At 42.1% G+C, this 11,715-nt stretch overlaps 1 protein-coding gene across 1 annotated transcript in view; it reads left to right on the top strand.

Annotated features, from left to right (window-relative positions):
* Positions 1–257: 257 nt before the first annotated feature.
* The window catches only part of LOC102213986 (uncharacterized), a 31,700-nt gene continuing 20,242 nt past the window's right edge, over positions 258–11,715 (top strand). The window contains exons 1-3 of the mRNA XM_005722176.2: positions 258–320; positions 1,520–1,607; positions 3,632–5,609. Of these exons, the coding sequence (XP_005722233.1) occupies positions 3,638–5,609 (1,972 nt within the window). The 5' untranslated portion in view covers positions 258–320; positions 1,520–1,607; positions 3,632–3,637. The remainder of the gene's footprint in view (positions 321–1,519; positions 1,608–3,631; positions 5,610–11,715) is intronic.

Raw genomic sequence — 11,715 nt, 5'->3', positions numbered from 1 at the left:
TGCTAAGCTCGTAACACTTGGGTAAGAGTCCGAGGAAGTTCAGATCTCCCCCCCCCCCCCCTCACACACACATTTTTACATTTTTTTTATTTAAATTATAAAAAATGTTAACACAAATAAAAACACGAATCAACTTTTTTTTTATCTAGCAGAAGGAGGGGAATAAAACTAAACTAAACCAAACTCAATAATGTATTCGAAAGCAGGAGGAAATAAGCGCACAAGGAAAAGCAATCACCAAATTAAAAGGGGAAGCGGCCATAATTAAGACACGACAAACAGAGGAAGACGCGAGGAAACACAGAAGACACGGACAAAAGGTAAACAATTAAAGAAAAATACATGCAAGGATTTGGAATTAAATCTAAAAGGAAATTGTTTAAAAACCCAACAGCATTACACGTTTAATCTACAGCCTCAATTGGTTGGACTTTAACACAGTTAGCAAACGTAATCACCCTCCAAGTGGGTTGAAGTGAGTAAAATAGCAACAGACCTGCCTGTGTCCTACAGTAGGCCTGTGTTTCACCCTGATCACACAGATTCATATTGAGGCAAACACAAACTAAGTCATTTTCTATATTTGCTAGTGGGGCTTGTCTGCCTTGTGTCTTTGTTCTCACCAACTTGTATTTGTCATTTCCACTGAAGCTGTTGTTTTCAAATATACACAAACTGGCCACTTTATTAGTGACACCATGCTAGCACCAGGGTGGCCCCTCCCCCCACAGGTTGTCTTAATTCTACAAAATGCTCGAAACATTTCTCCGAGATTTTGGTGCATATTGACTCTCCTGTTGCATCACATCCCAAAGTGCTCTATTGGATTAAGATCTGGTGACTGTGAAGGCCATGTGAGTACAGTGAACTCACTGTCATGTTTAAGAAGTCAGTTTGAGCTTTGTGACATGACAGGTTATCCACTGTGCTCATAAAATAATCGAGGGCTCAGTCTCCTCTTCTTAGTTGGCAGGAGTTACACCTGGTGTGGACTTCCACTGGTTGAAGTTATACTTTGGTTGCAACCAGTGGTTAATTGATTTACCGTGTCCTCTGACATCAACAAGGCATTTTGAACCAGACAACTGAGTTTTTGAAACTCTGGCACCAACAACAATATCACCTCTAAAGTCGCTTAAATCACCTTTCTTCCTGATTCTGATGCTCAGTTCAAACTTCAGCATGTCATGTCTGCAAGTCATGTGATTTGCTGGTTAGATGTTTTCGCTGAACAGGCATACCTAATGAAGTGGCCATTGAATATACATATCCATTGTTGCAATTACACTGTGCTGCTGACTGCCCTCCCCCAGTGATGATTGATGATTTCTGTTTCTGATCGACTATTTCTGTTCTTCATAAACCGTGTGTCCAAACAGTGTTAGAGATATTTAATTTTAAATCTCCAAGACAGCAAAAAATAAATCTACAAGTCCAAGCGCCCCCTGATCTTATTAGTCAAATGTGCTGTGACATCACATGGATGTAATATAAGGCTCCTGTTGCTGGTTTATTTGAGGGAGGACCGATCATCACCAAACAACCAACAAAGAGCACTCTGTCAGTCCTGAGCGAGGAGCGATCGACTTGGCTACAGCGTCTAACTGGTAAGTGTCAGCTGCAACATATAATAAGATATTTAATATTACGCCCAGTGTATTTTGGGAGCAGCAAGCTAGGCTTGTTGCTCTCTTGTGCTTATCAAAGCTTAGGGAAACAGTAAGTTGTGTATTTTCCACATGCTGAAACTTTGGTTTGTGCCTCACTGGTTTTGAATTCCTGGATGTCTGAGTATGCTGGAGCAACAGAGCACATGGGGATCAAGTGATGGGCTTTGGGCATTCAGGAGGGATGAGACCGGATAATTCACGAATTGTTGTTAGCATGGATGAAATGCCTTAAGGGAAGGGGTTCCCTACAATGAGTGAGAGAGTAGGTGGAGGATAATCTGTGAATGTGAATTCTACTGAGCTACGACACTGGCTTCAACCTGACTAGGCCGCATGACGTGAAGGAAAGCAGACGTGTCACTTGTTTTCACTTGATGTCCTCACATCTCCTTCTGCCTTTTATGTGTGCTATCATGCACATCTGCACTCTCTTTCATTATCACAGCTTCTCCACAGAGTTATGCCACCATTGCTTTGTGATAACATTAGCCCCTTTCAACATGTCTCTGGCCAGCATGCAGGCCTGTCAGATGATAAGACAAGAGCAGTCATATGTTGTCACACAGATGGGTGAAGAGGCCGTAGACAGGAAACAGACTCCGTGTCCAGATCATTGTTCATTGTATTTAACCATTTTCTCTGCTTACTGCTGCAGTTTGGTGGGTAGTAACCCATTAAACAATTAGACACACTCATGGAAAGGTTTCTCTTCAGCGTAATTGTCTACATTTAACATGCAGCACTGTGCTGAAGTCTCTAGCCACCCACCATATCTTTGTATTCTTCTGGGAAAACTGGAAATAGGTGGAGCAGTTTATTGAAACATCTGCAGAGCTGCACAGTATAAAAAGCAAAAAACAGTGTTTGTACAGTTGTATTGAGCTTGAAAGTCAATATCTGCTATGACCACCTTTATTCTTCAGTACGGCCTGAACTCTGAAGCTCCTCTTTCGATGTCTGTTGCTTTTTCTTCCGTTCTCTGTCAACATAATCTCACATGCTTTAATAATGGTGATGCCAGGGCTCTGGGGAGACCAATCCATGACTGATAGTTTTCCACAATGTGTGTTTTTTGTTTTGTTTTTTTCTTTCTTCTATCGAGTAAAACTGTCAAGATGGAAAAATTAAGCTGTTGGCAATAAAATCAAAATCCGAAGATACTTTTGCGTTCTTAATTTCATCAATTTTGACAAGATGTCCAGCACCACTGACTGAAATGCAGCTGCAATCCATGGCAGAGCTCCGCCTGTGTCTTACAGATAGCTGTAGACACTCACTGTTGTACCATGACTTGTAGATGCATCAAAGGGCTGGACTCTTTTTCTATTTTTTGAGGAGATGACTCTTAGATACTGCACATCTGCTGTTTCCTCAGATGTTTTTAAGCACACATTGCACACCATGCTGAGATATGCCAAGTTTTCAGCTAGTAGGTCTTTGAGAAATATTATTTAGTGCCTGAAAAACTATGTAATCTTTAACACTTTTGCTAAATTCAGCTAAAGAAATGTGAACAGATTAAATTCTTTTGAGACAGACTGCAAGTAACAGTTCATCATCTGTGATGCTCAAAAAAACAACAACAAACAAACAAAAAAAACCCTGATTCATGCATTTACTGGATTACTGATCGATCGAAAAACAAAGTATGGAAATTCACAGGAGAGCTCACTGCTTAATGTTGCAAATGTAATTTGACTTAAAGTCAAGCTGGCCCAGACATTGGAAGTGCATTAAATAGTCAACAGGGACTATACTATTGCAGTTAAAGTAATAAGGTGGGCAATTAACCACCTCCATGAAAATGGCCCGTGTGACTATGAGTGTTTGCAATGTGCTGCACAGTGTCTGCTCACTTCCTCCTCTGTTTTCACTGTTTTTGTTTATTTCAGTTTTCAGTGTGTGATTGAAGGAGGATTTGGTCGACTGTTGTGAGATTAACATCGTGTCTTTCTCCACAGACCATCATGGGACAGAATCTAGACAAAGTGGAAGGAGGAGAGCAAGGTTTCAGTGAAGGATCGGAGGAGGCGAAGCCCAGCCATGACTCTGAATGTGTGGGCAGTCATGCAGGTGATGTCATAGAGGGAGAAACATTATGTGAAGACGAGGGCAGTAACTCCGGGGTAAAGCCAGAGTTTCAGGATCAGGAGCCAACAACACCTTCTAGTAAGGAGCACATGAATGTGTGGGAGAGTTCTGCTGCTGCAAGAGAGGTGAGACAGGGAGGGGTTGCAGGAAAGGAGGAGGAAGAAGGAGGAGGAGGGAGGACTGCTCCACTGGTCCCACATGAGACGGACAAGGACTGCAAGAGCAGTTTGAAAACTGTGGAAAGTGCAAGAGCTTGTAAGCGGTTCAGTCAGATCAAGAGTGAGAAAAAGATCAAGATGGAGTATCCGGCAGAGGAAACCTTACCACATGAGGAGAACCAAGGTGAAAACCCAGAGGACGCAAGCTCTTTTCACATCTCTGAACGGGGATCTATGATGCAGATGAGCAGCAGATGTGGAGCTCATGCAGGAAGTGAGTCTCTGCACTTTCAGGATCTGAATGAAACCATGATGCATAAAGTTGAGAATGAGGATATTAAGATTTGCGCGGGAACAGTGGGCCGCTTGAGTGAGGGGAAAGAACCCCCACCTCAACCCCAGCATCCTTTGAAAAACAGCCTTCAGAGGGCGCCTTTATCAGACGTGAGTGATACCATTCACTGTAGACCTTCAAAGGAGAGCGCAGAAAGTAAAACTAAACATGAAGCTGCCACCGATGACCAAAGAGAGTTGGCAAGGGCTTATTCACACGTGGATACAGCTGACATGAATCCAGTTTCCACTGAACCCAGCTCTATTTTGGAGAAGCTGCTTAAGAGGAATAAAAAGGAGGCAACACCATCCCTTTCTAAAATAAAAGAAGTTCATACTGACTGCAAGGACACCTCAGATGTTCCTGTAGATGTAAGTGCAAAGGAGGTCCTTGACAGTTCAGCATTAGCATCGCCTGGTGATTGGATTGATCTTTCAGAAAGTGATATAAAGGGGATTTTGTCCTCCTCTGCAGATGGGATACACAATAAGCATAAAGCAGAGTATGCAACAAAAGATTACACCAGTAAAGACCTGGATGTGAAACAAGCAATCTCTACTCACGGTGCAGCTTCAGATTTGCTTTGTTTTGAGAGCTCATGCCCAAAATCACGTGATTTCAGAGCTGAAGACATAGACTCAACTGATGCTTCAAACAAGCAGGATGTGAAGATAAAGGCAGATATAGGCCCTTCTGAGGGTGTAGGCTCGGATGATTTACAATCAGCTGTTTCACGTGAAAAAAGTGAAGTGAGTGGCGAGGAATCTGCACCTTCCTCTCTGTCTCCACCTACAAAGAATGATGGGCAAAAGACAGACACCAGTACTCTCAGACCTCCTTTGAAGATAAGAAGTGATGCTGAGAGCAAAAGCAACCCACAGTTATCTGACTCTGAAAAGGCAGATAGTCGGTCGGTCAGGAGAAGAGAGTCCCTGAAGAAAACTGTTGCACTAGCTGCAGATGCTGGCTCAGTCTCGAGTTCAGGTGTTAAGGTTACCTCAGAGGAAATCCACCAAGTCTCAGTCAGCATGAGGAAGGATGCTCATATGATGCTTAACACAGAAAACAAGATTCCAGAAGATACTGCTAAAAAACCTGGCAAAGACGATAATGATGACTCTATCTCAGAGAGAAACAAGTCCCTGGGCACTCCCCGATCAAGGCCTGTCTCTGAACTCATAAAGGAGACAGTTCAGCTGCATGAAAAGCTGCAGCACCAGGAGCGGCCAAAGCTAGCTGAACTCAAGTCGGATGAGCAGAACCAGTCCGTGAAGGTGGCACAGATGAAGGCGGCTTTTGATTCTGCTCAGAAAACCCCCGAGAAGCCCATTGAGAGGAAGCCATCAATGAGAAAAGGTAAGTCATTTGAAATCTACACTGTAACATGCATAGTACTTTGCAGAGTGTAAGGAGGCTAAATCTAAGCCTAAAATCAAAGATCTTTAAATATTAATGCAAATTGCTTTTCATGCATATGGGATAAATCCGGGATAAATCAGAAATGAAATATTTGGTACTTACATTTGAAGCAGCACCACTTCTTTTTAGTGTACGGGTGCACATTTTTTTTAAAGCCATCATTTGTTGCAGGACTGCTTATTACCCTGGTAATTTTTTAGAGGTCATCATTCTTGTTGCAGAATGAACTGGGAACTGATTCAGCTGAGTATTGTGCAAAAAAACAGAACTAAAATAAGACTAAGACTTTTGTGCAGTACTCCATTTCCTGCAGCGTCAAATTAACTGGGAGTACCAGGATAGCATGAAAATGAATCAATGTCCGTGTTTATTGAAGTTTTTCTGGCATATGAGCCCTAAAATGTTGGGAAAGGATGCCTGATAGACCACGGCTGTTTTCTAGTGTCTCTGGATTTGTAAAATACCGCCATCTCGTGGTGCTGTTTTACACTTGGGGTACATGTGTTCTTATGGAGATGTGAAATGTAGTTTCACTATCTACTAAGCAGGTATTGGTGTTGCTTCATCCTGAATCACACTTTTTGCTTATTGATGTTGGGAAAAGCCTAAGAAATTTAATCCAACTTTGTTAGCCAACTTAGCCACATGCCTTGTGTGTGTGTGTATATCCTTCTAATGGTATCAGCCAGCTTGCCCCCACTCACTTACAACTGGATGTGCATGCATAAAGCCAGACTATCCAGCTATTTTTGCCTCAGCCTCATGCCATATTATGAAATCCTCCTGGATCATGAAGGAGTTGCATTTGGCAGTTCATCTAAATGGGTAGTGAAATTGTGCTTTTTCTTAACATATGGTTGTAGAAAAATATGTATATAATAACCAGTATGTAGTAAATGGATAACAGGAGGACATAACGGCGTGCAATAGAGATTAAAATGTTATGAAGCTGCCATAAACACACAGTTTAGGAGTCATTTTCAGTAAGTGGGAACCTGAAGAAAGGAGGTGTGAGGTCTATGCTTGTGATTGGCTGTGAGATGTGTCCTTCAAAGAAAGTAATCCACGCAGCGCTCGCCAAAGCAGCGGAGGGGCGGGGCCTGTGTCGGAGAGGGGAAAGAGCACACAGAGAGAGCGGCTCGTGTCAGCGCAGCAGCGGCTCCGGCAGAGGGAGGAGAAATCAGTTGGGATACGAGTTGGGTTTTGTGCTTTTTCATTCAGCTTTCGGAGATACTTGCATTTTCCTCTCAGAAGGTAGGTTAAAGATGATGTAGATTATTTAAGAATATTTCGTTTTTCTGCTTCGCTCTCTTAAATTGGTTGCGGCGATCTTCGTTTTTTCCCCTACACCCAACTACAGCAGTCCAGACACGAAAGTGCATGCGCTAGCTAAAATGAATCGGGACAGTCTGTGTAATGGGAACATTTTTTTTCTCGGTAAAGCTAGCACTAACCGTTAGCGGCAGTTAACTGACATTGCTGAAAAACTTTCTAGCCCCTAGACAAAGATGATTTTTGTTCCTTTGGCTCTTGGGTTTAGAGGGAGGGAATGTGCCGTTTGTACGTTATGGATCGGGGTGGGGTAGCTAGCCATAGTGCGGCAGGAAAACTTATCTCCCAAACGGTAGACCCACATACGCCGAGGTGCAACCGCGCCCTGCCCCCTGGCATTCACTGCTGGCGTCATTGTAGTCTCTTTCAAACTGAACAATGGGCTCGAAAAAATATCCAAATGTTAAGTCTTTAATTCGCACATACAGTAAATTACCCTCTTCGAGTCCATTGTATTCACGCAAATGCTGCTAGGTTCAGAACTGACCCACTAACATAGTGTTATGGAAGGGAAATGGGAAGGAGTCAAAGCATGAAAGTGGATGCACCTCCCAGTTGCATAGATTACTGCGTCCCCCCTTCTTCCACCATCACCAAACCGCCTCTGCTTCATCATACGTGGAGAGCTGTATATTAAATGCAAGTGTTCTTTGGCTTGCAGTCAAAAACGGTTTATTGCCTCAATATCTTAATTAAACTGCCAACAACTGGACCACAGATGTAATTAATGGGTGTTGCCATTAATGAATGAGGGTGTTTTTTGGGGGGTGGGGTGGGGGGTGGACAGGAACATAACTGCGTTTCACAAATGCAGCTTCTCAAGCCAAGATCTTTCTTTTTGACTTCATTATATGGCCAGTACATATTCAATAAACAGGTGCACTGAACAGAGAAAAGCAAACGCCTGAACTAGAGATGATTTGGTTTTTTTTGGTTTTTTTAAAGTGATTGAAAGCAATCAAAACAATACCACAATTGGAAATGATTTATTACAATTGTTGACTCCAAATCTGAAGGTTTTATGGAGATAATTAAATACTCAGTGCTGTCTCCTTTATTCCCATTTGGCAGTCATAAGTAGTCTCTGTAAAGAGTCACTAGTGGCTGCATGAATTCCCAAACACTCTTTTGTGTATCGCTGTGTCTGTGCGCCACCACTGGCTCATTTGCTTGTTTATGACAATAGGGTAGTTTGAATTGTAATGACTGTGGTTAGTGTGCCAAAAGGGCAGCATGACTTAGATACTTGGTCCCTGTCTTTAACTAGGTTACTCAGCTTCTATGTGTAATTAGCTCTGCAGTTGAAGGAGGGTCCCCCCTTCTTCCCATGTGCGAATCATGCTGTGGTCACAAAAGCAGGTGAAGGCTGACAGAGCGACCCTGAGGTCAGCAGTACTACAGCTCTACAGCTGTGTTAAGACTTGTTTGCCATTCCAGACACATCAACCTCTGCCTGTTGTGCTGCAGCACACGGTCTTGAGAAGTGGATAGCCTGCCTTCCTATGGCTGGGCTGAGAGAGGAAGTGGGTCAGGAAGCAGAGGGAAACTGAGCATAAGATGTGAGGGAGTGTTTGTTCCTATCAGCTGCTGCAAGGCGCTCTCGTGTGGGCTGTGGTGAACTTTCAAGTGAATTTCAAATATTGCGAATTACATGAAAAAGTAATATGGTATCCAGCATGTCCGTTACATTTATTTAATTAGTGTTGACTTCTTTAAATCAAGCACTTCCCATCTGGTGGATTTTTTTCCATCTTTTTTCACAAGTAGTTGTGGCTTTTCAGGGAAATACAGAATAAGCACTTTCGGACTGAAGAAACCTTTACACGGTTCTTCTTTTTTTGTTTGTCCAGAGGGCAGAAAGTAGGAAGTGTTAAAGTTATTAAAATCCCACTTGTGGAGTCTTTTTAGTGCCTGCATTAGGGTAGGTAAACCTACTTTCAGCACAGGAAGACCAAAATAAACAAGCTAAAATGCAACAAGTCATACAAAAAACAGAAAAAGCCATTGCTTCCATTTCATCTAATCTTCTGTGGCATCCATGCACTGCACAAAGGTGTAGAAAGAAAATCATGAAACTGAAATAGGAAGCATATATTTTCCGTGGTATGACTTACTGGTAGCTGTCCCTGGCCAAGGACCAGCAAAGGACCAGCACATGCCACAAAGTGTTATGTAGTAAATTTTCAGATTGGCTTTTAGATTAGATTATGGACTGCAGGCCTCTTTTGCAGTTTATCTTATCATGAAGACACTGCACCAAACACAGCGTCCTCCGTGTGGTCCTATTGGAGTACCCCCCCCCCCCTTTGCAAAACAAATCCTCTAGTTGGTGGACTAGTCCAAGTCTTTGGCCTTATGTGTATGTTAGATGCTTGGACATCATCAGTGTCATGTGGAAAGAAGCTAAACATTGAGTCATCGATTTGGCCTCTGCATCAAAGACTCCATTCGCTTACATGCCTCTGTCCTGTCTATGCAAGATGTTATCTCAATTCCTACATAATCAATAAATTTCTTTTTTTTAAATCTGAGCACAGATACATGTAATTAACTACCTGCTTAGTGCAGTCGTGCTTGTTTAGACTGGACTAGTAGATAAGAAAAGGGACAGCTGGCTAAATCTATGCTGCTAATTGCGTTAGTCCCCATTGCTCAGACAAGTTGCGTCCATAACAAAGACCATGTTATGAAAACAAGTCAGTTTGGCATCTAAATACCCTTTCTGTTGTGTCCTGATATGTTTGGCATAAAGTTTATTTTTTTTCTTGTGCTGAAGAATGAAGTTAAATCTGCAGTCCACTTTTTGTTAGTCATCTTCTTTACGTTTGTAATGAACTGTAGATGAGCAGTTCAAGCAGGTGCAGTCACACTAATAATACTGTTTTATCCATTGGTCTTTCCCACCACCACTTACAACATCTGTTGAAATGAAGTGGTGGTTTGTGCCTTAGTCAGTGGGGGAGGGGAAGTATCTAATCAGGAAGAAGCAAGGAATATGCTTTGTACACTGAGGCGGTAATATTGAGCAGATTTTCTTTTCTGAGTTGAGGAATAAGCAGGTTTTGACTTTTTGTCTGCTTTTCATTTGGCTTATCATGCAGATTGTCTCATGGGAAAAGGAAAATGTCCACACAGATAAATGTAATCCTACACACGAACACCAACACAAACTAGGGTTTTTCCTGTTGTGAGTAATTTTCTAAGACTTTAAAGTGGTTCCTGTTAAACCTTGACTTCTAAGTAGGATAAGAAGTTTGGGATTTAGTCCTTAAAGTCTTTATAGAGCAGAAAGTGATAAAGAGTTTGGATGAAGGGCTAAGCTTGAGCACTCTGAGGCATGGCCAGTCTCATGTTGAACACGCAGACGTTTTCTGACACATTTGTTTCTTATGTTTGGCTTTAAGGAGTCTGTTTTGTTTTTTTTTCTCTCATGAAACGAGGAAGTTGGAAAACAGCCAGTGTCAGTTTTTTCTTAAACATATTAAACATAGGATCTGAGGTATGTGATTGCAGCTAGTAATTAGTTCTGTGCTGCTCTTGGGTCGTAAATCTAAATATATTTCTATGGCTGAACAATATGGGGAAAAAATCTTGTCGCGGTAATTCAAAAACGTTTTACAAAACAACACAAGCAAAATAACACAAAATAATATCTTAAAAAGCAAAAAGGTTCTGTATCATTTCATTTTTTTCAATTGTTTTTAATAGATTCAAGAACAGTACTGCTCCAGTGAAGTGGGCAGTGAGGCTCATATATGGCTCAGAGCACAAGTCTGGTTTGGTAGTGAAGTATGACACAGCTGTTCAGATAGCTGGGAATGTGCTGTCTGAGAGAATTGTTTATGACCAGTAGATAGTAGGCATCGAGGGTTGGTTACTTAAATCCAACATTTTTGACTCCCTGTACTGGCGTCTGCATGTATTTACATGCCTTTGTGGGGGAAAAAAGGTAGAGTATGCAGTGCAAGCTGCTCTGCTTCTTTGGCTACGTTCACACTGCAGGTGTTAATGCTCAATTCCGATTTTTTTTGATCAAATCTGGTTTTTTTTTGTTTTTTTTTGTCTGCTTGTTCACACTACAAATAAAATGCGACAGCAAACGCGCTCTAGCGTGAACGCTCAAAGAGGCCCGCATGCGCAAAAGAAGACGTCACACACAACGCACTCCGTTGTGTGTGACACAATGTTCACGTTTCTCCAACGTTGTCTTCCCAATAGTTTCACTGACATCTACACTGGATGGCCAGGAAGCATTTGCTATGTTTTCTCTGGCGCTGATAATTGGCATCTGTCTTGTGTCAGTGACGTAAAAGATGGATTTAATGCGACATGACCGTTTAAACAGCAGTCCCTTTCTAAAACATTGGATATGTATCGGATTCAGTACCACATACGAAAGTGACCCAGATCGGATTTGAAAATATCGTATTTGTGTCGTTCACACTGTCATACCGTGATCGGATATGGGTTGCATAGGGTCCAAAAAATCGGATTTGCAGTGTGAAAGTAGCCTTTGTCACGCTTAAACTGTCTCCTCCTCCTGGTTTTAGCTCCTTCCTTCAGGGAGTCGCCACCAAGAATCATATTGATCTCATACCATGCCTATCATCTTCCTCTGTTACACCAATCCTCTGCATGTCCTCCTTCATTAAATCCATGACTTCTTTGTGGTCTTCCTTTCTCCTGCCTGGCAACTCTTCAATATATTTTT

This window comes from Pundamilia nyererei, unplaced genomic scaffold, assembly GCF_000239375.1.
Source record: "Pundamilia nyererei isolate P.nyererei 1_Seehausen unplaced genomic scaffold, PunNye1.0 scaffold00006, whole genome shotgun sequence".
Classification (NCBI taxonomy): Eukaryota; Metazoa; Chordata; class Actinopteri; order Cichliformes; family Cichlidae; genus Pundamilia; species Pundamilia nyererei.
The sequence above is the reverse complement of the archived record's forward strand: the minus strand, read 5'-3'. Positions and strand labels throughout refer to the sequence as shown.